Source organism: Thalassophryne amazonica, chromosome 23, assembly GCF_902500255.1.
Source record: "Thalassophryne amazonica chromosome 23, fThaAma1.1, whole genome shotgun sequence".
Classification (NCBI taxonomy): Eukaryota; Metazoa; Chordata; class Actinopteri; order Batrachoidiformes; family Batrachoididae; genus Thalassophryne; species Thalassophryne amazonica.
Window position 1 is genome coordinate 12,421,884 of NC_047125.1, and position 27,636 is coordinate 12,449,519.

General features: G+C 41.7%; 1 protein-coding gene across 5 annotated transcripts in view; it reads right to left on the reverse strand.

Annotated features, from left to right (window-relative positions):
* Nucleotides 1–27,636, reverse strand: part of zmp:0000000660 (arf-GAP with Rho-GAP domain, ANK repeat and PH domain-containing protein 2) — a 215,809-nt gene that overhangs the window by 145,560 nt on the left and 42,613 nt on the right. For all 5 annotated transcript variants that reach the window (XM_034164507.1, XM_034164506.1, XM_034164503.1 and 2 more), the window contains 2 exons: nt 19,791–19,911; nt 5,187–5,380 (listed from right to left, as the gene is read on the reverse strand). In XM_034164507.1, coding sequence (XP_034020398.1) covers nt 5,187–5,380; nt 19,791–19,911 — 315 coding nt within the window. The remainder of the gene's footprint in view (nt 1–5,186; nt 5,381–19,790; nt 19,912–27,636) is intronic.

Sequence of the window (27,636 nt, forward strand, 5' to 3'; positions counted from 1 at the left end):
CTTATATCCTCTGGAAAAGGACCAACTGCATATAAAAATGTCTGTAACTCCTAAATGGTTAATGCCATAGTTGTGTTAAACCCCGTGAATGAGAGTTTACACGACACTACACATGGACCATTTCATTATAAATCCTTTGTAGTGGTGTACAGAGATGAAATTACAAAAATGCATCACTGTCCAACTGGTTATCTACCCGACTGTAGATATGACAACACTATTTTACCTCAATTGAACATGCACTGAAAACTGCCACTGCTTACAATTTAAAGCACATTGGCTCAGATATATTACATGAAGAAACACATTCATGGGCTTAATTATTTTATGCAAGGCTGCTCGTGTTTTAATTACAAACTTTTCACCTTAAGTAACATTGAGATATGAAAGAGGATCCAGTTCATCAACGGGGAAAAACAGAGTATTGAAATGTCGAGTTGGGGTGAAAACAACAATTCAATAAAAAAAGAAAAAAAAGAAAAACTGCAACAATTTTTAACAGCCAGTTTGAACAGAATGTCAGCTCTTTGATAGATGCACCCCCATTCCAACTATTCATGTCCTGCCAAAAACTGTGAACCTTCACAAAACCAAGTCAATGCAACTGTCATCTCTGAATAGCATTTTGCTTATTTTTAAACAGTCCTCCGTCTCTTCCCCTGCCTGTCTCGCTGCGCCGCGATAACCATTTGCATAAAAAAAAAGCCAACGAATGACTCGCTGCATTCAGAGGATCCTCGTGCACTAATAAAAAGTGTGACACCTGTCTGCTCCTGACACCTCACATTCACTGTGACACGAAACTGCGGGTTGCGTCCGCAAAATAACAAAGTAACCGCCGCGTCCACGTGCATACGTGCACATAGATGGTCAATAGGGAACTTTTTCCCACTTTTCACTCTCACATCTTTCAGTGTATTTTCCAAACATTGTGCAGAAACTTAAAGTACCACTCAAAGAAAAGAGCGGGAGAATGATATTACACCAATATGTTGTCATTCCGTCAGTTCCATCTGTTGTGGTGCATTCACATGTTGGCTGACAGTAAACCGGATGGTCCAGTGATATCAATGAGAGGTTGATGGAAACATTCTGCCACATCTAAAGTGAGTACACCATGACATCTAACATTCACAAGTGAAAAGCACATACCGGATGGATCCTTTAAGTGCAGAGAATCTCCTGGTTTTAATCAGGTAAAGGTGATTAATTGGTGGGATATTACAGAAAAAAAATTAACCTATAACCTCAGAAAAAGTTAACTTCTTTAAGATGAAATCAGAGCCAGGGTCTCCTGTTTTAATATAAAGCTGCACAAAATGCTAAACGTCTGCTGTATCTCTCCATTAAGTAAATTAACATCAAGGCGCCTCGCATCGTCACCAACAGTCTGATGCTACAGGTGACAGGATTCTGCTATAACAACTGCTACATCGGTTTTTCTGCCACCGACATGTGAAAGCATCATTACATGTGTAGAGATGTTATGGAGACGAGCTGCTTAAAATTAGACTGTCATACTCAGACTAGTCCACACAGGTGTGCACATTCAGAAAACATCCAAACAGAGTTTGCATCCCAAACCTTAAGAATGTTTGCATGTTTGGTGTTTGCACTTGTATGAAATCAGACGTATACCGCTGCAAGTACAATATAGGAAATTGGCTGCAATTGGAAAATACTGGTCGTGTGTGCACAAAATGGGAAAACAGATTTTTTATTTTTTTTAATCTCCAAATGAAAGTCTATAAACAATACAAGGGCAATACTGATCCAAACCTGTGTCACCGAGCTCAATACTGAACTTGTGCCAAATCGTAGCAAAGTTATCATCTACAGCAGCAAAAGTTCATCAGAATTCATCAACACATTGTGCCGTTTTTGCACGTGCTAAGCTACAGAGATTCTGCCCGCAACTGTTCAAACAAGTGAAATGCACCCAATGTCGAACTTGTCCAAGGTGACCTCGTGTGCCAAGCTTTGCCTTTGTCAAGATATTGTGTACACGTCAACCACACATGGTACACATGGAGTCAATATTTATATAGTCAAATTTTTTTTGTCACTTTTTGTACAGTTACAGCATTGTATCAGAGGATTACTACTGTACCTTTGCACTATCTGACCCCTGGACTGCTCTCATTTTCAAATTTGCTCTTTCAAAGTTAAAGTCTGGGTAAAAATCTCTTGGATCAAAGGACCCCCCCCACCCCCACCCCCACCCCCCAACACCCACAGTTTTGAGCGTTTTATGCTCTATTTAATTAACGATCATTAAGCTCAAGATTAAATGAGCTGGCAGCTGGTACACCATCACATTTTAACCACTTCCAAAAGTGTTAACTTCTGTCTTCATGTGAAAATGACTTTACTGGGAGTTTCATCAACAAAAGAACTATTTAACACCTCCATCTCCAGCTGCACTGAAATAATTACTCATCTTCAAATTAATAGGTATTTGGCACTATTTTTCACTGTTTCATTTGTGTCATTAAAATATATATATTTCTGTGCTGGCTGGGTTTCTATGCTATTACAGGCAAAATCTGATTTATCACAGTGTTGATTGTATTATGCAATCAATATAGCTGGGCAGATATACGAAATGTTTGCACATTTTATGGTAATATATTTTTTAAATCAAGGAAATTGTGGTTGTAATGGATTCCACAGAAAAGGACACTTTATATATCCACTAGAGAGGAGACTGAGACTGTTAGTCGAGCCTCAGATTCAGGACTTGGAATGCAGGTTGCGTCCTGATCGTGGAACGGTGGACCACGTCTTTACTCCCTCAAGGATATGAGAAGGGTCTTGAGAGTGTGACCAGCCAGTCTACATGTGTTTTGTAAACTTGGAAAAGGTATCACCGGGTCCTTCTAGGTGTCCTCTGGGGGACAATGCAGGAAGCGCTGCAATGTGCTATCCGGTCTCTATATGCCCAAAATAAGAGCCGTGTTCGCGTTCTCGGCATTACATTGGACCTGTTCCCAATGGGTGGTGGGCTCCGCCAGGGCTGCCCATTGTCAACGATCCTGTTCGTGATGTTCACGGACGGGATTTCAAGGTGCAGTCAGGGGCCGGAGGGTGTCCAGTTTCATGACATCAGAGTTGCGTCTCTGCTTTTTTGCAGATGATGTGGTTCTGTTGGCTTCATCAGGTGGTGACCTCTGACGAGCACTCAGCAGGTTTGAGGCCAAGTGTGACCCAACTGGGATGAGAATTTGCACATCCAAATCTCAGACCATGGTCCTGTCTAGGAAAAGGGTGGATTGTCCCTGGCTCAGGGGAGAATTATTGCCCCAGGTGGAGGAGAGCAAGTATTTCAGGATCTCGGAGGATGGACTGGGGCGGTGTCTGATGTTTTGCAGAAGGAGCCAAGCCAGAAGGTGAGGCTCTCAATTTACCACTCGATTTACATTCCCATCCTCACCTATGGTCATAAACTTTGGCTAATGACCAAAAGAATTTGACTGTGGATACAAGAAGTAGAAACAGATTCTTCCATCGGATATCTGGGCTGACGCTCCTGGACAGGTTGAGAAGCTCAATTATCTGGGAGGAACTCCAAGTGGAGCCGTAGCTTCTTTACATCGAAAGGAGCCAGTTGAAGTGGTCCAGGCATCTCGTGAGGATACTGCAGCAGATAACAGAATCTTCACAGAGGAATCTTCCAAATGGTGAAACAAGCACCAAATTTAGCACAAATACTCCTTAGACATTACTCATTTTGAAAACACTGACTGGCCACTTGAATTTTCAATAAACGACGAGGTAGGGGTCAATAAAAGAATTACACTGGGGTCAAAATGTTTCCAGTCATAAAAAAAAAAAAAAAAATACCACATTAATTGTCTGATGATAAAGCTTCCAAAAAGGTATAGTTTGGATGATCTATGACTGAATTCTATGGAGTTATGGAGTAAAGATTGCAAGAATGATGACAAAGGTCAATTTCAGTTTGTACAGAAGTCAAATGTTAGTTACCCCAATTAAAAAAAAAAAAAAGCGACGTAAATTGTTGGTTGAGTTAATCGGGTTATAAAAAAGCTATATTATGGGGTAACATATGTCACATCCAGTGGAAGTCGATGTTGTTTGACCTTTGCTTTAGAAAGCAAACACTCAATACAATCAAAACTATTCCACATATTAATCCTATTAGCTCAACCAATAATCTGCACCACTTTTTTTACCAAAATTGGAGCAACTTGTACAAACTGAAATTGACCTTTGTCGCCATTCTTGTTGTTTTTACCCCATAACTCCATAACATTCAGTCACAGATAATCCAAACTATACATTTTTGGAATTGTTATGATCAGACAAATAATGTGGTATAGTTTTCAATATGATTTGATCATTTTTCAATTTTGACTCCTGTGTAATTTTTCAACTCTCCCCTACCTGGTCACCTATTGAAAATTAATATGGCCAGTTGCTTTTTTCAAAAGAGGAATGTCTAAGGAGTATGTGTGCCAATTTTGGTGCTTGTTTTCCAGAAATGATTGATTGTTGCAGTTATCTGCTCCACCAGAAGACTTCCTGGTCATCTCCTGAGCTTTTCCAGGCACGTCCAACTGGGAAGAGGCCCCGGGGAAGACCCAGGACCAACTGGAGGGTTTATATTTCCCAGCTGGCTTGGGAACACCTTGGGATCCACCGGGAAGAGTGAAAGGACTTGGCCGAGGATAGCGAAGTGTGGGATGAGCTGTGACACGGATAAGTGGCAGAAAATGAATGAATGAATTTGAATCGGGTTTTAGATATACATTACTGCTTGAATGGGATATATCAATTATACATGCATATTTTTAAGTTGTACACTATACATCAAAGCGATATAAAGTGTCTTACTTGTTGATTAAACATAATTTTAAAGATATCTAAATGTGTCGATTCTGTCCTTTTTTACAACTTCCACTCTACGCTTGTGCCAACAAGTCTCGTCAACAAAGTTTCCAAATAAAGCTGGACACGCCGCTCACGGCGGCTCTCCCGACGCGTGCACTCCCACAAATAGAGTACAAGTTCGTCATTCAGTCTGCTTTTTTTTTCCCATTTCACATTCATAAACATTTTCATCTCACTCATCCGCCTCAAATAGGTCACGATTATCATCTTCCCATCTCACACAGGAAGCCGCCAGCCCTGTGGAGAGGACATCTCGGTGGTGCTGGAAGTACCTGTTCTGTTTTGCAGAGCCTGACTTTACTTCCCGCCAGGGACGCCAACACTCTGCCTTTGTAACCGCGGAGCTCCAGCAAGCCTCGCTTGTTTGCCGAGGAGGGGCGGGCGAGGCTGGCTGAGCACTTCTGGAAGCCGCAGGGGGGCGGACTCGAGGCCGTCTGAAGAGTTTCCATCCACTCCTGGCGCTCCCCTGTGAACATGTGCATGTGTCAGGCAGGAAGAGAAAAGCGAGAAAGATGCTCGAGACGAAAACAAATAATTTAAAAAAAAATTTGTTTTTCACTGGCAGGAAAGGTGGAAAACAAAGTGAGATCAGGACACAAACGTAGCATTAATTAGTCATTTCAGTGTGTGGGTCATTGGATGTGACACTCAGGAATGACCCACTGTGGAAAACAAAAAAACCGGGGAGAGCTGACATTTGCCATTCGGTGCGCTTACGTATTTTGGGTCAAGGATGAATGCTGCGAAAACTAAACATTGGTAGGACAAATATCTTTGAAGAAATTAGCAATTTTAGCTAACTAATAAACAATGGATGCTGTGCTGCAATGCACCATGGGGGTTCGGAGTTTTGAGGTTTTAAATGTTATTGTGGTTTATGTTAGTTTAACAGTGTTAGTGTTATTGATTTATTTGTGTTTTTGTAGCTCAATTGGTTCAGTCAGTTTAGATAAGTCTCATGTTGCCATTACCATGATCGACTTAAGTTTAATGTTGGTACCATGAGTGAAACGTTTTGTGGATTTAATGTCTTCAGCCACTGTCTTTGTTTGTCAAATTAAAACCACCTGCTTACAGCAGCTGCGTGCGTGTTCCTAGCTACTTTCTGGACTCACGCCATTCCAGGAGCGAACAGTAAGTCATGTTTATATTAAAAGTGTGAGTGTGGTGAAGTACATAATATAGTACATAATAAAAAAGTGAAGTACATAATATAACTGTAAATACATTAGAAATACATGGATGAAACAAAGTGAAAACACTTATTTCCATTGTGGTCCATTTAAAAATCAAAAGACAAAATAGAAGTAGAAATAAAATAATAATAATGTATATGATAACAAGAACCTAAACCATTTATAAATACATTAAGGCAGTAAATTAACATTAAAAAATACAGAATTAATAGGAATACGAATTAATAGGTCGAATCTAAAAACATTCTGGACTTACCCACCATTCCAACTCATTACACAAGCTTTGCTTAATTTATTACCACCTTTCCCACAAAAATATCAGCTGCCTATTTGATAAACACGACCCAATCTAGAGCCGGTGGGTCCCCATGGACAAAACACGAGTGTGTGTGTGTGAGTGTGTGTGTATATATATATATATATATATATATATATATATATATATACACACACACATCTTCTAATGAGGAGCAGCCACCATTCTGTGAATCCCCTAATTTGCTTCGACCTGGGCCACAAGGAACCAAAGTTATCAAAATGTGCAATGGTGTTTCATGGAGCAGTGCCACTTTCACTTGACCTGAACAAAATGAGTTTTTCATGTTACAGTGTGATCAGAACAACACGTTTATTAAGAGTTGAATAGATATTAAAGCGGTTTCTCACAGCATGTTTGTCTGTCTGTCTTTTTAACTATATACTAAATACTTGATGGTAGGTTGTTCTTTTCATTTATTTATTTTCCTGTTTGAGGCTTCAAACGGCTTCCCAATGTTTAGATGAAATACCCCCTTTATTCTTAATCTCTGCAGGGTGTTCTTGATTTGGCCTTGTTAAAGGATCGTTTTCCCTCACCAAGGAAATATCATCCACCCTTGGTCTATAAGGCCTTTCCATATTTCTGAGCTCACCTGTTTTTTTTTACCCTGCGCGTTGGTGAAGCAGTGCTTGCAGGGAATTGTTTTCACTGCAGTCTGTGGAAACGATAACTCCGAAACGAGGCGATGGATTTCCTTCAAACTGGGGGAGAATACTACCTGGACAGATGTCTACAGGTGGTTTGAGTTTGGAGTAGATTTGTGAAACATCAACGGTGAAAGTCAGGTAAAATATGGTCCAAAAAAAAACAAAAAACAGTTGTTTGTGTATCTCAAAATCCAAGAAGCAGACATGGATGATCTACATAGACATACCGGCCACTTTATTAAGTACATCTGTTAAATTGCTTGTTAACATAAATAGCTAATCAGCCAATCACGTGGCATCAATGGCATTTCAGCATCTAGGCATGGTGAAGACGACTTGCTCAAGTTTAAACAGAGCATCAGAAAGGGGAAGACAGGGGCTTCAGACTACGATTTGTGTGGAGATCTTTTATCTGCCTGCATGTAAGTGAATAATTGAGGGTATTAAAATACACCTGTCCATGAAACAACTCAACAGTCACCTGAATAGCCAACTGATCAATTACAAGTACCCTTTTAAATACTGGGGAGAAGAAAATTGCTGTGATCCAATACGGTTCACCCATTTTAGAAATTAATGCCCTCAATTAAAGGCAATAAATAACTTATCAGTGTCCAAATATTTATGAATACAACTACCGTATGTTTGTCCTTAAGTAGAAGACAAACCCTCATCATGAATCGCCTTGTACGTGGAACACAACATGGAGTTCCAGCCTGGGTTTATATTCAAACAATGTGCGCCGAGAAGTCCTGTGATATTTTCCTTGACAGCGTTTGAAATGGACATAAAAGAAGACATGAAGCCACCGCTGTAAAGCCCATTCCCCTACCGCCAAAAACACATTGTGCAATCAAAGCCAGAAAAGAGGAAACACAAAAGATACCGCAGGAATATAAACACACTGTGCTAACACACACACACACACAGGTCCATAGTAGAGCCTAATGAGTTGGGATTTGTGTAAATTGAGAATTTAACCATCTTTTTGAGAAGTGTTTTTGTAAAATTAACAGTCAGATTTCATCTTGTGTGGACTTCCAGACAAGAAAGAAAGAAGAAAAGTTAGTCTAAATGACTGTTCTGAAATACACAAAGTCAAAGTGATTGTACAAATACACAGTTGGACCAACACTGGAAAACATGTACTTTTGTAGAAGCATTGGCTATTGAGCCTTCAAAACACCAAACCGGGTTCAGTAAAGCTACATCACCACCAGATGCTCTTAATGACCAATGGACCTTTGGGTTCTGTGACTGTTTTGCGGCACGTGAGCCTTTAATGTTGGGAAATTAAATCAAAGTCTCCACTATCAGGTGCAGATGTAAGTTTATGGGAACTGCAGAACTACTGCTGCTGTTGGTACGACGCTCCATTAAACAGACTTTAACAGTGTTGTTCGTGTTATTGATTTATTCAGTTAAGTCTCATGTTGCTATTACCATGAGTGACTTAACTTTAATGTTGGTAACAAAGTCAACAACATTTCAAAATAAAGTCGGCCACACCACTCATGGCGGCGCTCCCAACGCGTGCACCGGAACAACCTGGGCCACAAGGAACCATAGTTATGAAAATGTGCGATATTGAAGTACTGTCTGACATGGTCTGGAGCAGAAGGTGGGGATAATGCACATTCCAGCTGGATGATGAATGGGAATGGTTCCGGACTCCGGGGATATCCACCAGCAACTATGGGCCTTAGGACCTATATTGGGTGTGCTTGTGTCCACAGGCTAGACCTGAACCTAGCCTCCGTGGTCTGGCTACCACCCTCCAAGATTCTTATTAATTCACAAAGAGCAGGTATCAATAATGTATGGCCTACTACTCAATTATTGACTGCTCTTTACATCACCAGCCTTTACTGTTCCATTCCCACCCTGCTTTCTAAGTTCCATTACCTGTCCTGCACTCACTTATTTGCCTGTTCATTTATTCAAGGCCTTCCTCGCTCCTCTTCACCCAAGCTGTCAATCGGCACAGTACGGCGCAAGGTAGGGAGGGGAGGAAATAAAAATAAAAAAAACACCCTGAAATCAGCAGCATCATCCACATATGCTCGCATGCCGGAACGACTTCATTTGTATGTACTGCATATGTCAGAGTACGAGCCGGTGCACACGTCCTCATGCCGGAACCGGTGGGGCGCTTGCCAGAGTTATTTTTATTCAGTGTGTAAACATGCCCTGACCTATGCATGCAAATAAAAATAATGTATAGAGAAAATCCAAGTCGCATCTCGCGCCACCGTTTGCGAGAGGCTTTATGTATATTGCCGTGCATTTGCAAGGCTAGTTCACATTACAAAGAGAGAGTCTGAGAGAGAGAGAGAGAGGCAGATAATCCCCACTGAACACGGACGAGATGAGAGCCAGGTCCACTCCGTGTTTGGCAGAGATCTTAGAAACCACCCACGCTGTCTCCATTAACAGGAATGGGGGGGGGGGGGGGGGGTGAAAAAACATAAAGGCAGCAGGAATTTGTCCATTTCACCCGTTTTCTCTCATTCCCCATTTTCCAAGGCCAATATGTGCACAGTACAGAATAAACTATTTGTCAAACACTAAATCATACATCTGTTAACCATCTATCTCGTAGAGATTTCTTGCTTCTTACAGCCGACAACATCAAGGACCCCACAAAGTCACTGTAGCGCTCCAACTTACAGCTTTAAATGAAAATGCCCGTTAAATCACTGCAGCTGAAATGGTTGGAGGTCAACTATAATAGAGTACCAGACTGAGGAGAAAAAAAAGGTAAATTTATTTAAGCTATTTTGAAAACTACCTGTACTTTCTGGAATATATGTGACTGTTAGTCACGTCTGTGTCATGAAGGGGAACAAACACAAGTCGCATCGGTCTACAAGTTGTATTTAAGTTTGAAACGTGGTGGTATTGCTTCATGTAACAAGAAGCAAGATTTATTTGTAACACAAACACCATGTTAGTAAGCAGAAGCGAATGGGCTAATTAATGTTATTATTGCCCCAAGTGGAGGAGTTTAAGTACCCAGAATCTTGTTCACGAGTGGGGTAAGTTAAAGTGTGAGATCGATAGACTGTTTAGGGTGACATCTGAAGTTTTATGGATGCTGTATTGGGCTGCCATGGTGAAGAAGGAGCTGAGCCAGAAGGCAAGACTCCCAATTTACCAGTCAATTTAAGCTCCTATTCTCAGCTGTGGTCATGACATTTGTGTAATGACCGAAAGAATAAGGTAGAAATGAGATTCCTCCATTGGGTAGCTGGGCTTACACTCCTGGACAGGGTGAGAAGCTTCACAGTCGATATGGTGTTCTTGGAATGCAACTCAGCATTCTTCTTCCTCCAAAAGCGACAAGTTGAGTTTTTACCAAAAAGTTCTATTTTGGTTTCATCTGAGCACATGATATTCTCCCAGTCCTCTTCTGGATCATCCATATGCTCTCCGGCAAACTTCAGATGAGCCTGGACATGTACTGGCTTAAGCAGGGGGACATGCCTGGCACTGCAGGAGTTGAGTCCCTCTCTGCGTAGTGTGTAGTCTTTGTTTCTTTGTTCCCAGCTCTCTGCAGGTCATTCATCAGGTCCCTCTGTGTAGTTCTGGGATTTTTGTTCACCATTCTCATGATCATTTTGACCCCACAGGATGACATCTTGTGTGGAGCCCCAGATCGAGGGAGATTATCAATGGACTTGTATGTCTTCTATTTTTTTACAATTGCTCCCACAGTTGATTTATTCATACCAACCTGCTTGACTATTGTAGATTCACTCTTCCCAGACTGGTGCACACCTACAATTTTCTTCCTGGTGTCCTTCGACAGCTCTTTGGTCTTGGCCATGGTTGAGTTTGGAGTCTGATTGTTTGAGGCTGTGGATAGGTGTCTTTTATACAGATAATGAGTTCCAACAGATGCCATTAATACAGGTAACAGGTGGAGGACAGAAGAGCTTCTTATAGAAGACGTTACAGGTCTGTGAGAGCCAGAAATCTTGCTTGTTTGTGGGTGACCAAATACTTATTTTCCACCATAATTTACAAATAAATTATTTAAAATTCCTACAATGTGATTTCCTGGATTTTTTTTTTCTCATTTTGTCTCTTATAATTGAAGTGTACCTATGTTGAAAATTACAGACCTCTCTCGTCTTTGTAAGTAGGAGAACTTGCACAATTGGGCTGACTAAATACTTTTTTACTGTAAATATAAATACACAAATATAAATACCAGAAATACTGCTCACTACTGGTTTACTGGCTACTGGTGTTCCTCTCATTCCCATCTCTTGTCTTCCTGTTACTCTTCCTCTTTGTGAATGAGGAGTTGTACAGTCTGATGGCCTGAGGGACAAAGGAGTTTTTCAGCCACAGACTGCTCCTTCCCAAGTGCAGGACCATACTGACAACCTCCAGATGTATTTGCCTCTCTAGGCAGTTGGCATCTCTCCTCAAGTTGGTAGCTTGTCTGCTTTTGAAAGCAGAGGAAATTGAGATGAATGTTGTTGGCAAACCTAGACTGAGAAATCTTTATGATCAGTTAACGTGATCACTGAGTGACTGAGTGATTCATCACAGTGAAAATATTGCAATGATAAGGTCTACCTGTCTATGGCAGATGCAGAAATTTTCAATCATGTTTTTGCATCATCTGGAATTGAGGCGAGCTCCAAACCCTTCGCCTCCCATGTTCTGTTTTTGCCTGTTTGTCTTCTGTAATAAGAAAGTTCACTTTGATCCATTTTCTATTAGTTCGATTATTAGTTTTATGGTTTTACCTTATTTTAATGAAGTCTGAAGTAGTACAATGAAGTACATTTTATTTGTACTTGGAATTTTGGTTCATTGTTGTTTTATTTTGTTGAGCAATATATGTATAGAAATATATACATTTTTTATCTAAAAAGGTTATAAATAAATTATATTATAGTAAGTTCTTTCGGCTTCTCCTTTTTTTCACGCAGCGTCGCCACAGTAGATCTGAGAAGGTGCATTTGGCACAACATTCACACCGGATGCCCTTCATGGTGCAACTCCACATTACACGGAGAATGGGGACAGATGCACTTGAACCAGGAACCTTCTAGTCTGGAAACAGGCGCACTAAGGGCTTGGCCACCATATTGTGCAAAGAATTATGATTGTTATGATGATTAGTTTGATTATCCTTATTATTATTATCATCATTATTTTATTCTTAGTGGCATTACTGGTTTGTTGGATGATGCATGAAAAGTGAACAACTTCAATCTCCAGTCCATGTCTTATATGTCAAACCATATACCTTTTTCCCAGAGTATATGTCACACCTTTTTTTCTATATAATCAGCTCTTATTTGGGGATTTTTGTTCTTTGTTGTATTGCACTTGGGTGGCAGAGTGGCTTAGTGGTTAGCACTGTTGCCTCACAACAAGACGATTGTGGGATCGTTCTCCATCTGGGCCTTCCTGTGTGGAGTTTGCATGTTGTCCCCGTTTTCCTGTGGGTTCCTTCTAGGTGGTCCGGCTTCCACCCAAATCCAAAAACATGCAGCTTGGGGGAACTGGCTGTAGGTGTGCCTGCAGGTCCTGTCTTGGGTGTACCTCGCTTCTCACCCTATGACTGCTGAGATGGGGCTCCAGCCCCGCCATGAGTCTTGATTGGAGTAAGCGGGTATAGAAATGAATGAACAGATGTTTTCAGTACATACGTTGGACCAGAGTGTAAGCTGCAGGACCTCCCAAACTAGTAAAAACAACGCGAGTTGTACTCCAGAAAATATGGTACTCATTCTTTCAATTCTTCCTAATGCATGGACTACTCAAACTCAGATGACTCAGAATCGGATCGGGGCCAAAAAAACCTGATCGGGACATCCCTACTTCTAACACTCTATTACGCAGGCATTCGGGGATCATTAGCGCCCTCAAATGGTTTGCAAAGTACTGCATGCATGTACTAAAAAAGCATTTATTTTTTACTAATTAATATCTTGTAAAGTTTTGGATGAAACGACTTCTCCGACGCCGTCTCGATTGGTTTCCGTCGCTGTCCGCCGTGTCGTCCTCCGCTGTTCTCTGTCACCTCTCCCTCACTCTTTTTTTCCTCCTTCCACCTCCCCTCGTTCGAGCTGATGGAACCTGAGGGGACGAGGCCACCTGCGGACCAAGTGGAGAATCAGCCAACAGCTTGTGTGCGCGCTCTCTCCGGTGGCCTTCAATTATTCACTCACTTCGCCCTCTCTCCATCTTTACTCTGCACTTTTCATCTCTCCCTCTCTTTTTTTTTTTTTTTTCCTGTTTTGGCTTCTTTGCTCTTCCCAGTTCCCTCGTTACCATTCTCGCACTCCATCATTTTCTCTCTCCCTCTCTTCCCATGCTTCGTCAGCCCGGCTTCTTAACTCCACTACCCTACTCCTGGAACGTCTCCTTATGTCTCTCTCTCTCTCTCTCTCTCTCTCTCTCTCTCTCTCTCTCTCTCTCTCTCTCTCTCTCTCTCTCTCCCTCTCTCTCTCCCTCATGTGTTTTCCCAAAGATTGATGACTCTCCGCCACAAGACGAGTGGGCCTGTTTAAAGATGCATGAGGTGATGAGGCCAAGTTTTCCCCTTTCTCTCTTTTTTCTCTTTCTTCTGATGGCAGAGCCGCCCCTGTGAAAGTCTTCACACTGATCCCGAACGGTCAGAGGCCACCTCAAAATCAGAACCCCCCCCCGGTATTTGTCAGGACAGCTGAGTATGACGCACGACAATCAGTGAGCAGACAGTGTGATAAACGATGCCAACGAGGACTCGCGCCTCATAAACGGACAAAAAAAAAAAAAAAACCCCGATGGCAGTCGTTGATATGATGATGCACTGAATCGACGAAGAACTGCTGCTGCTCAGTACAGCGATAAGGACAAAGCTTAAACAGGTCATACTAAGCAACATCTCGCCATCTTCTATAATTTTATGTGGTTACTGTTCGTACCAAGACGCTGGGGAACAAATTTGTGCTTTTATCGTTTGAAAACTCTGGGTCAAACAGCGGAATAAAGTGAAAAATCAACTTCAAATTTGTTGCACCTTAATTTGTCAGTATGTCTCAAAGTGAATTTAGAATTTGTTTCAACCATTTCCTAAATACACTTTGAGAAGTCATAATAAATTTGTGTGTAACAAATTACAGCATTTTTTAAAATTTGGCCCAAGTTTCACGGTTTTCAACCTATAATCTATGAACATTAAGATTTATATTCTTTTGTCCTTTTTAAATCCTTTAACTGTTATGATGAATGTGCATATATTCTATATTGTTTTATGATTATAACCTTTTATGGGTTCTGATTTGTACAGTAATTTAAATTTCTCTAAAAGCACTTTATGGCTCAAGTTATTTTTATTACTGTTTATTAAGCAGATAATGCTTTAAACAAAATGCAGTCCACCTGAGACGACATAGCTTCAAAATGAGATTTAAATCGCATGTCGTTGTAAAAGTCATTTTAAGTTCAGTTGGTTTAAACTGGATTTAAAATATCTTCATCATCATCTTCTTTGGGATTTGGAAATATGAGAATTGTCCTTGGGCTCTGGGAACCTTTTTTTTTTCTTGCCAATTTTTGCCGAAATGACAAATTCATCCTCCAGACATTCAGCAAAAGATTAATTTTGCTTTGATTATTTTTGGTTTGTCCTTGTAGACAGTCTGCCTGCTGATATTAGAAAGTCCACTTGGCCAAACTTTTTACAAGCATTTTAATTTGTGTTTGTCACTGTATTCTTCTTCTTTGTCTTTCGGCTGTTCCCGTTAGGGGTCGCCACAGCAGATCAATCGTTTCCATCTCACCCTGCCCTCTGTATCTTCCTCTGTCACACCATCCACCTGCATGTCCTCTCTCAGCACATCCATGAACCTCCTCTTTGGTCTCCCTCTTCTCCTCCTGCCTGGTGGATCCATCCTCAGCATCCTTCTCCCTATATACCCTGGGTCCCTCCTCTGCACATGTCCAAACCATCTCAATCTCGCCTCTCTGACTTTGTCTCCAAACCGTCCCACCTGAGCTGTCCCTCTGATATGTTCATTCCTAATCTTGTCCATTCTTGTCACTCCCAAAGAGAATCTCAACATCTTCAGCTCTGCCACCTCCAGCTCTGTCTCCTGTCTTTTTGTTAGTGCCACTGTCTCTAAACCATACAACATAGCTAGTCTCACTACTGTTTTGTAAACTTTCCCCTTCACTCTTGCTGATATTCTTCAGTCACAAATCACTCCTGCCACCTTTCTCCACCCACTCCACCCTGCCTGCACTCTCTTCTTCACCTCTCTACCACACTCTCCATTACTTTGAACAGTTGACCCCAAATATTTAAACTCATCTACTTTCACCACTTCTACTCCTTGTAACTGCACTATTCCACTGGGCTCCCTCTCATTCACACACATGTACTCAGTCTTGCTTCTACTGACTTTCATTCCCCTTCTCTCCAAAGCATATCTCCACTTCTCCAGACTAGACTCAACTTGCTCTGTACTCTCACTACAGATCACAATGTCATCTACAAACATCATAGTCCATGGGGACTCCTGTCTGATCTCATCTGTCAACCTGTCCATCACCACTGCAAACAAGAAAGGACTCAGAGCTGATCCTTGGTGTAATCCCACCTCCACCTTGAATGAGTCTGTCATTCCGACTGCGCATCTCACCGCTGTCACACTATTCTTGTACATGTCCTGCACTACCCTAACATACTTCTCTGCCACTCCAGACTTCCTCATACAATGCCGCAACTCTTCTCTTGGCACCCTATCATAAGTTTTTTCTAAGTCCACAAACACACAATGTAACTCTTTCTGTCCTCCTCTGTACTTTTCCAACAGTATTCTCAGAGCAAACATTGCATCTGTAGTGCTATTTCTCGGCATGAAACCATATTGCTGCTCACAGATCTTCACCTGTTTTCTAAGCCTAGCTTCTACTACTCTTTCCCATAACTTCATGCTGTGGCTGATCAGCTTTATGCCTCTGTAATTACTGCAGCTCTGCACATCACCCTTGTTCTTGAAAATAGGAACCAGCACACTTCGTCTCCACTCCTCAGGCATCCTCTCACTTTCCAAGATTTTATTAAACAATCTGGTTAGAAACTCTACTGCCATCTCTCCTAGACATTTCCATGCCTCCATTGGAATGTCATCTGGACCAACTGCCTTTCCACTCTTCATCCTCTTCATAGCAGCCCTCACGTCTTCCTTGCTACTCTCACCACATCATCCAGCCTTTTCTCTCGCTCATTTTCTTTATTCATCAACTCTTCAAAATATTCCCTCCACCTTCTCAGCACACACTCCTCACTTGTCAGCACATTACCATGTGCATCTTTTACCACCCTAACCTGCTGCACATCCTTTCCAGCTCTGTCCCTTTGTCTGGCCAATCGGTACAAGTCCTTTTCTCGTTCCTTACTATTCAACGTCTTGTACAGCTCGCAATATGCCTTTTCCTTTGCTTTTGCCACTTCTCTTCTCGCCTTACGCCGCATCTCCTTGTACTCCTGTCTACTTTCTTCATCTCTCCGACTATCCCAAAACTTTTTCGCCAACCTCTTTCTCCTTATGCTTTCCTGGACCTCTTCATTCCACCACCAAGTCTCCTTGTCTTCCTTCCACTGTCCACATGTCATACCCAGTACTGCCCTAGCTGTCTCCCTCACCACACCTGCAGTACTTTTCCAGTTGTCCAAAATTGCTTCCCGTTCAACTAGTGCTTCTCTCACCTGCTCGCTAAATTTCACACAACAGTCTTCCTCCTTCAGCTTCCACCATCTGATCCTTTGTTGAGCTCTCACTCTCTTCTTCTTCTTTACCTTTAAAGTCATCCTACAAACAACCATCCTATGCTGTCTAGTGACACTCTCTCCTGCTACCACCTTACAGTCTGTGATTTCTTTTAGCTTGCATCTCCTATAAAGAATGTAGTCCACCTGTGTGCACCTTCCTCCACTCTTATATGTTACCCTGTGCGCCTCCCTTTTCTTAAAGTAGGTATTCACCACAGCCATTTCCATCCTTTTTGCAAAATCAACTACCATCTGTCCTTCCCCATTCCTATCCTTGATACCATATCTACCCATTACTTCCTCATCACCTCTGTTCCCTTCACCAACATGCCCATTGAAGTCTGCTCCTATCACCACTCTTTCATGCTTGGGCACACTCTCCACCACCTCATCTAACACACTCCAGAAATCTTCTTTCTCCTTCATCTCACAACCTACCTGTGGGGCATATGCACTGATGATATTCATCATCACCCCTTCAATTTCCAACTTCACACTCATCATCCTGTCAGACACTCGCTTAACCTCCAACACACTTTTAACATACTCTTCCTTTAAAATGACCCCAACACCATTTCTCTTCCTGTCCTCACCATGGTACAACAACTTGTACCCACCGCCGATGCTCCTGCTCTTACTTCCCTTTCACTTGGTCTCTTGCACACACAATATGTCTACCTTTCTCCTCTCCATCATATCAGCCAGCTCTCTCCCTTTACCAGTCATACTAGCAACATTCAAAGTCCCCACTCTCATTTCCACCCTTCTAGTTTTCTTCTTCTCCCGCTGTTCGTGGCAACGTTTTCCTCCTCTTCTTCGTCGTCTTCGCCCAGCAGTAGCCCAATTTCCACCGGCACCCTGTTGGGCAATAGCACCGGTGGCGGACGTTGTTAACCCGGGCCGCGACCGATCCGGTATGGGAATTCGATTCTGAGTCTGCATAGTTGGGGTGGCTTGTTTTACGCTGGATGCCCTTCCTGACGCAACCCTCCTCATTTATCCGGGCTTGGGACCGGCACTCAGAATGTACTGGCTGCACACCCCATGTGGCTGAGTTGTGTTTCTTTATTTTATTACGTCCACCAATGATGTAATAAAATCGTCTGCATTTATTTAGTTGTCTCTTAGCAGGATTACATCAAAACTACTGCACAGACTTTGACTAAATTTTCACCACGGATAGATAATAGGCCATGGAAGACTCCATGAAATTTTGGAGGTGATCCGGATCCGGGATCAAATTTCACTTTATATCAGCTTTTAAGGATTACATCAAACTGACTTCATAGATTCTCACCAAATTTATACCACAGATAGATATTAGGCCATGGAAGACTCCACTGAATTCTGGAGGTGATCCAGATCTGGATTCTGGAACAGAATGTCAATTTGTATGCTTTACTTTGTCAGATTTTGAGGATTACGTCAAAACTACTAAATGGATTTTCACCACACGTTGGTGTTAGGCCTTGGAAGACTCTATTACATTTTGCAGGTGATCTGGATCCGGATTTTGGATCAGGATTTCAATTTATATGCTTCTTTTTGTCCGATTTTGAGGATTACGTCAAAACCACTTAACAGATTTTCGCCAAATTTTCACCACACATTGGTGTCAGGCTTGGGAAGATGCCATTAAATTTTGGAGGTGATCTGGATCTGGATCTGGATTGTGGATCAGGATTTCATTTTGTAGATTTTTAAGGATTTTGTCAAAACTATTTCACAAATACGACATCACGATGTAAGACCAAGATCACGAAGACACTATTTAGTTTCAGCTTGTGAATTAAATATCAGATTGCAACATCTTGATCTGTCGGAACATTCTGGATCAATGTGCAATTATTGCATTGTGCTGTGGAATCCGGATCCAGGTAAAGTCCGGGTCACGATGTGAATCACATATCTGTTATTTTGTGTCCTCGTCAACCCTTTGGCGGATGCCAGAAATCTCAGATTGCTCTTGCTTTTTATTATTATTATTATTCTGCACAGTGCTTTGGTCCACTGTGGTTGTTTTAAAGTGCTAACAAATAAAGTTGGTTTCTTGTTTGCAGTGACCTGGTTTAATGCTGTTTTGTTGGTTTGGAAGATTTGCATTGTCATGTTTTGATGTATTGATGTATTTAATGTTCTGTAAATTTTTATTCTGTTGGTTTTTGTGGGTTTTTTGAGGTCGAGCACTTTGAAACCTTCTATCTGAAACTGCCACATGAATACAGTTACTATAATTAAGTCATAAGTTACTTTGTTGTAGAACTAACTGCAAAGTTGATAAATCAAAAGTGACAGAACACACATAAGTGATGCATTAACTGAATATTTTACAAGTAACTGTTAACAGATCAAGTAATTATTAATGTTATTTCCTGTATATTTGTTTTGTGACTTGTTCTGTAATTTGTGTCTGTAGCATGGCCCAAGCAGAGGGTCACCCCTTTGAGTCTGATCTGCTTGAGGTTTCTTCCTCAGAGGGAGTTTTTCCTTACCACTGTCGCCTGTGTGCTTGCTCTGGGGGTTGGAAAGGTTAATCCTTACTTGTGTGAAAAGCCTTAAGGCAACTTTGTTGTGATTTGGTGCTGTATGAATGAAATTCAATTCCAAATAGAATACATATGGTGAACAAACGTGTGTAAATATGCAACATATTCCCTCGTCCCTGATGCAGCAAAATGCAAGAAATAAATAATAAATAAATGGGAGAACAACAACATTTGGGAAGTGAGGCAAGAATGAACTGAAGGAAAAAAGGGACAGAATGGGAGGAGGAGAAGAGCTGAAACAAAGGAGAGAAAAACAAGGTTGGACAGGGAAACAGACGGTCAGAGTGAGGGAAGCAGACTGGCAGGCAAAAAAAACAAAAAACAGAATGAGCTGCTGACAGGTGACTGCAAAATGTAGACAAGGGACAGGACTGGCTGTACCTTCTCTTTCAGTGCGGAATACAAAAGTCCTGAGGGAAGTTACAACTTCAAACTTGTTGTCACCCAATCCGCGCACCTGTCTGATAGCACTGGCCAGGATCATTCCTTTGGAGTACATGTCCTAAACAGACACACAGATAAACAGACAAATAAGAAGAGGACTGTAGCAGCATAGGTGTAAATACTGACACAAAACTGGTGCGCGATGAATAGCTCTAGATGGGTCACTGAAAAATTCATAGGCTAACCACAGCACCCTTTGGGAGGAGATCGTGCATTGGTTTATTTTTCTAAATCTTTGGTCCGCCACCCACTTCTTCCAATGGCATTTCATCCTGGTGGTAAAATAAAAGCTCATTGGTGGTTGTGATGTCAACACCCGTCCAGTAGATCTTCTCTACCATATGATTTTCATGTGTTGATAACAGAAATCAGATGTTGTGCAATCACGGTGTGGAGGGTGGTCAACCACTTGGAATCCTCAGTCAACCTACTTGTGATCTCCTAATACAACAATCTGTCCCATCTTTCCCATCCATTTGGTCTTGATGAGCTTGCAGGGCTCCATTGTGGTTTTGCCATTTGGAGAGTAGATCTCAAACACGATGCCCTCAGCACCCCAGAGAACTGAGGCTATCGCCTTCATTGCAGATCAAACAACCTTGGCCTTCTATGGACAAGGGTGAGTGGCCACTGCTTTGACATTCCAAGATCTGTATTGAGAACATTCTAGACTCTCTCGCAAAAGGCTGCAATAGCATTACGTTCCTCACCATGTCAAGGGTGCCAGGTGGATGATGTCCAGACTTTGGGTCATATTCAAGGCTCTGTTTACCCCGTTTAAATTTGGCTTTCTATTTTTGTACCATTGATAATCTGCCGCAATTGTTTCAGCATGAACGTCCTTATTACAGCACCGTTTTATTTTGATAAATGCTCTCAAGCTCCAACTTTCAGTGTCTTCTATGAAGCATGAAACACAGCCATACCTAGAAAAACATGCTAATGATCATTGTTTTGGCACTCGTTCATCATCAGCCTATGAACATTTCAGCCTGTCCTTGTACCACTGCAGGTACACACAGAGTCGTGCATTGTAATAGTGTTATTGATTGTTACTGATTCCCATTACCTTCATCTGTAGAGCCATAGTTACATTGTACAGCACTTTCTATGCATCAATAGATGCATAACTCTAAGCTGTATTACCAACTGCTGGGAATGCATTCAATTTTAAAACAGTACTGACAGACATCCTCATCAAAGCAGTGCTGGAACACATCAATAAAGCATCAGGTTTATTTGCAGAAATAGCTTCCATGTTCCCTTCAAGCAATAACTTTGATAAATGACACACAGCTCTTGGACAAATAACATTTGAAGTTGCTGCAGGAAAATTAAAACTTATGGGCTAGTGTACAGCATGTATTTATATTTGAATGCCAGCACTCAATCGCATCATTTGACATATGTTGGTGATCCACCACAGGAACTGCTACCCGAATTGTAAAAGTGTTATCTACATTTTCACCAGAGTAACAGACTAATATTTAGAAAAGTTTTTAGAGGGTCTACATTTTGGAGTACTAAGTATTAGTTTTTACCAACAAATCACAGAGCTATTTTTAATTAGACATAAGGCTAAAATTAAAAACAAACTGGACAACAAATAGTCAATGTCAGTGAAGCGTAGCAGTTATGAGCATTTAACATGCCATCGCTTTCCAAAATATTATGGAAATCACAGACTCAGACACAGTCAGGAACTAACAGGGCTGTTCCACAGGGTGCAGTTCTACTGCAATCGCCCGTGATCCAAAAAAGTGCAAAGACAGGATGAAATGGCTTAATCAGGTTTGCTTCCTAACAGGCTGCCTTATAAAGTAAAGACCTGGCAACCCGACCAAAAACAAAAGAAAGTAGCTGTGCCCTCGACCAATACCCCGATGGAGGACGATCAAACATGTTTCAAGCTATAGTCACTATGAATACCCTGTTTAAAGCAGTTCGAACATGACTGAAGTTACCTGAAAACCCCCGTACTGTCAACAATTTTGCGAATCGGGATGAAATTTTTTGAACAATTCAAAAAAATGGATCCCAATTTTATATTAGGTGACGATGGCGGCTGTAACTACGAAGTATACAAACTTTAGTCAAGATTGACAAAGACAGATCAAGACGTTACTACAATGTTTCAAAACACACCCTTCCTCCTGCCCAACCATTTGCTATTCGGGATTAAACAGGAAGGAATGGTGCTCCGTGGACTAGCCCTATTATAGGCAGATGTTTATCTGTCTGTAATAGGCAGATGACAGGCAGACTCATTTCAAACTCTTACTTTTTTAAAAGTTAAAATAGCAAATCACACAGTTTGCATCATCATTACCCACTTTGTCAAACAAACTTGCGATTATAAAACAGTGAATTGGACTTTTGTAATTTTGCAACATTTGGGCTTGTGTTTTATGAACTGCAATCAAACTGACATTTTATACTTGACAAATTTAAAAAAAAATGTTTAAAAGAGAAAACTGTCAATTTGGCTGGAGTATAATTGATGATTCCGAGTAGAACCGGAAAAAAACAGAAACTGACTCCAAACTGAAATGCATACTGAATATGTTTAAAATTTAGTTTCTTCTTTTGACTTTCATAAACATCTAATTTTGATGTTCTATTATTAGATAAAGATGCATAAAAATGTCACAAAACACATTTTGCAAATGCTTTCCAGTCGTGAGGACAAAGAAAATCTTTCTTCAAACGACAACACAATGCAGCAACACACATTCTAAGTACTAAACTGTTGCTTCAAATATCATACTTTTGATCATGACTGATGAAGCTACATGTGGAGAAACTGCAAATCTGTGGACGCTATTTGACATCTACACTGTATATGCAGTCAAATTTCCAACTGATGAGAAGCTAAGAACTTCCTGCATACTAACGTGATGAGAGTTTCTCTTCCCCAAATTGTTGCCTGATAAGAAATGCAATCTAAGATATGACAATTCTAATGTCATAATATTTTTTACTAATGTTATACTCATGTGGGCTGTGCCTGCAATATGCTAGACCCACAGCAGTTTGGACTAATGCCTGCAAGCTGGTTATAATGAAATACTCAGGACCTCATTTCCTCAGTTGTAGAGCACCTAACAATTGAAAAACTTGCAAAATGCATGCGGTAAACAACCCAAAAAGGGAACATAAATTAAAAAAAAAGCCCAACTACAAAAATAACACACGATGCTGTCATGTAAGTGTGAAGAGACGTGATAAAAACAAGCTAAAAACAAACTTCTCAAGCATGAAAGAAGTAGTTTGGGTAGTACTTGGGATGTCACTATGTGTATTGTTTTTCCCTGGCAGCTTTGGTGTAGGCGTATAAGGACGATGTTGCACAGGAGGCTTCCTGACCGTCTTTTCTCCATCCCATGACAACGGGACTTAAAGTACTGGGTCACTGTCAAAGTGAAAGTAGAGCAAAGTGACGGAAAATGGTAACTAAACCTTATTGTCATCACTTAGAGAAGCGCAAGGGCATCAAACCCTGAGACGACAAAGAAGTGCCCTTAAAGGAGTTTGGAAACGCTAAGAGCACCTGAGATTATAATGTTCGTGTAGGAGAGTGATCGAGGGGACAGTCCAGGGACACCACATTACATCTCTGCAGCAGCGTGAAAATCACTTGGTTACATAAAAAAAGGGTCGTTGCAGATGTTGCATTATTCATGCCGATAATGCCATTATCATTGCAAAGTATGGCAAAAAAAAAAGCAGACATCGTTCTTTTCGCCGTTCAGTGGGGGTTGACCTGAATTTCGATTCTCTGCAGCACTGCTGCTGCATGCAACACGACGGCTTGTGGTGATTTGCGAGATACGGCGCTCTACTGTATGTCTGCAGCGTCACAAAAGCGGAGGATGGGTGAACTTCTGACTCACGCTCTTCATTCTTAATTAAGCCGGTGACCTTGCCATCCATGTAAGCCTATTTCTAGTCTATAGGGCCAAAAATACCAGCCAGTGCAGTCAGTTAGGGAGCGTGTGGAGAGGAGGAGGAGAGAGCTTGAAATGAAGGGGGGGGGGGGCGAAAAATAGGTTTGTGTGAAAGGCCAAGGAGAGGACTGGGAAGGAAAATGGAAATAAAATAAAGAGCGATACAGTGAGGGGGGAAAAAAAAAGATAAAAGCAGAGGATGAGGCAAGAGTACAAATCCATAATCGGGGAAAGAGAGATGTGCAAGCGCGGCTGGAGGAACGGATAACGGAATCGGAGGCACGTGAGGGAGTGAGACATCATGTAGGAGCGCCTAAGAGGGTCGGGGAGGGGGTCCGGCTCATAATAACATAGGGTGTTAACAACAGCAAGAAGAGGCCCAACCTAATTACCCGCAGCCAGCCGGCACATTTCTCTTCCCGGGAGCTTCGCACCAACCTCCAAATTGAAGCGCGGACGCAGAAGCAAGGTGCAAAGGAGAAAAGTAAGCGCGCGCAGCTGAGTGAATCCCGCAGTCTGGCTGAGTGCTGATAATTATATCCGCTATGGGTTAAGAGTAATTAATTGTTTTTAATTCTAGTTTTCGGGGTCGGGAAGGAGAGAGGTGTTTAATTGCGGGCTGCGTTTGTAAATACTGTGACGGTCGAGGTAGCCGAGAGATTATTAAAAGCAAGCAGTCGACACTGATACGGCAGATTCAGACAAAACCCTGCTCATCGCCCTCGCTCGCCCACGCACGCAAACTGTTTACAGACTAATCTCGCAGGGGGATAGGCTGCCAAGAAAGCAAGTCAGCCCAACTATCTCGTTCCAATAACGGACACACCTGACTCCACTCTCTCTGCCAACGTCTCCTACGCGCTCATTTCCCTCAAGCTGACCTCCTCCCTGCACCTCGCTGACTAAAACTCCCTCAAAATATCTCTCCGTCTCGCTCGTTCCTGCGTCTCACGCTCTCGTTTTTTTACCCTCCGACATTTGCCAAGCTGTGTCATCTTGAGGGTTTTTGTTGTTGTTGTTGTTTTGTTTTTTTGTGGGGTGCAGAATTACCTTTCTTGTATCTACTTTACTTTCAAAAACAATCTGCTAAACTTTGGGACACAATTAAGGCAGAGCAATGGAGCTAAAGCCTGCAATAATGGAGGCGCCGTGTGGAGAAAGCAAGGAGGAGGGCGGCAAGAGTTTTGCCACCAGCTCTGGCACTTCCCCAACTGTGGAGGAACGAGGACACCAACTGGTCAAAGCAGGAACTGCCACGTTTTAAGAAAAAAAAATAAAAATACAATAATCGTGGGCAATAATATTTCACTAAGGATCCTGAATCTTACATTTTAGGAATAAATGGCAGCAACATGAGGACTTTTGTTTAATAGATCATCACCTTATATATTAAATGCCTCATTTTCTGCAGGTCGGCCACTCGAGAAGAACCGCAAAGGCAAATGTGATCGAGTGCAAAGAGGTCATGACACGCGGGTGAAATGAAACATTCTCTGGAAAAAGAATTAAGATACTAAAATGTCATGGGGAGGGGTTCGGGTAATTGGAGCCAAACAATAATTATAAATTAATGTGCCCCAAGGTGCCTTAAAATATTGAAAAGGTCCAAATTCTAAATAAGAAAAATGAGTAACCACTTTTAACCTTTAATTGTCACGGGTGATAAAAAAAAATACCTGACCTTATTTTAAGGAGACTTCCTGTAATATATTTAAAAAAAAAATACTGTCATCATTTAATCATCTTTAATCATCATCATTTATTCAAGTACAGCTACATAAAAAAGAAAAAAAAATTAGTTTATTATTAATTAAATTAAATTAGTTGAACACATACGCTTCTATAACAGAAAAAAGTTATGTATTAATTTATCTATTGTTGTTGTTCATCGTATTTTTTTCCACGTGTGTCTGTTGGAGTACGAACATTTGGATGTTCGACTTTGTGTTGACTGAACAACTTGTATCAAAAGTCTTGCCTGCCTACAACTCCAGAATTATTGGTGGCACTGCACAAAATTTTGTAGCAGTTTTCCAGGATGACAACGCTGATAATCGGATTCATTTATCTATATCATAATAGCCAAGTGGCCTCTGTATGCATTTGTGCATGTGTATGGCTTCGATCACACAGAAACTAGCTAGAGGTGACATTTGTTGTTTAGTATGTATGCTTATGTATTTTGGTTCAAGGATGAATGCTGTGGAAACTGAAAGTTGATAGGACAAATATTTTTGGAGAAATTAGCCATTTTATCTAACCAGTAAACAACGGACAATGTGCTGCAATGCATCATGGGAGTTCGGGGTTTGGGGGTTTAAAATTTTGTTATTGCAGTTCTTGTTAGTTTAACTGTGCCGTTAGCGTTATTGATTTGTTGTGTTTTTGTAGTGAGTTAGTTGTTTTTGTTTTGTTGCTGGCACCATAACTGAGAAGTGTAGCGCGTTTGATTTCTTCAACCACTGTCTCTGTTTGTGTCTAAATTAGAAGCACCTACTTGTGGCAGAATGTGGAAAAGACAAAAACTTCTATCACAGAGAAACTGGGGAGAGTTGACATTTGCCATTTAATATACTTACGAGGGCTGTCAATAAAGTAACGGTCCTTTTTATTTTTTTCAAAAACTATATGGATTTCATTCATATGTTTTTACGTCAGACATGCTTGAACCCTCGTGCGCATGCGTGAGTTTTTCCACGCCTGTCGGTGACGTCATTCGCCTGTGAGCACTCCTTGTGGGAGGAGTCATCCAGCCCCTCGTCGGAATTCCTTTGTCTGAGAAGTTGCTGAGAGACTGGCGCGTTGTTTGATCAAAATTTTTTCTAAACCTGTGAGACACATCGAAGTGGACACGGTTCGAAAAATGAAGCTGGTTTTCAGTGAAAATTTTAACGGCTGATGAGAGATTTTGAGGTGATTCTGTCGCTTTAAGGACTTTTCACGGTGCGAGACGTCGCGCAGCGCTCTCAGCCGCCGTCGTCAGCCTGTTCAAGCTGAAAACCTCCACATTTCAGGCTCTATTGATCCAGGACGTCGTGAGAGAACAGAGAAGTTTCAGAAGAAGTCGGTTTCAGCATTTTATCCGGATATTCCACTGTTAAAGGAGATTTTTTTAATGAAAGACGTGCGGACGGATCCGCGCATCGGGACGCAGCCGACGCGGTGCGGCGGCACAGGAAAAACACCTCCGTGTTGATAACCATTTGTACAATCCAGGCGGCTTTTGATGGCTTTCAGTGGAGTGAGTATATGAGAAATTGTTTAACAGGCAGGACATGTTCCAACTTGTCCTTAAGGCTTTCAACAGAGGTGTTTTTCCTGTGGCGGAGCGTCGCGGCGGCTGCGTCCCGACGCGCGGACCCGTCCGCACGTCTTTCATTAAAAAAATCTCCTTTAACAGTGGAATATCTGGATAAAATGCTGAAACCGACTTCTTCTGAAACTTCTCTTTTCTCTCACGACGTCCTGGATCAATAGAGCCTGAAATGTGGAGGTTTTCAGCTTGAACAGGCTGATGACGCCGCCTGAGAGCGCTGCGCGACGTCTCGCACCGTGAAAAGTCCTTAAAGCGACAGTATCACCTCAAAATCTCTCATCAGACGTTAAAATTTTCACTGAAAACCAGCTTAATTTTTCGAACCGTGTCCACTTTGATGTGTCTCACAGGTTTAGAAAAAATTTTGATCAAACAACGCGCCAGTCTCTCAGCAACTTCTCAGACAAAGGAATTCCGACGAGGGGCTGGACGACTCCTCCCACAAGGAGTGCTCACAGGCGAATGACGTCACCGACAGGCGTGGAAAAACTCACGCATGCGCACGAGGGTTCAAGCATGT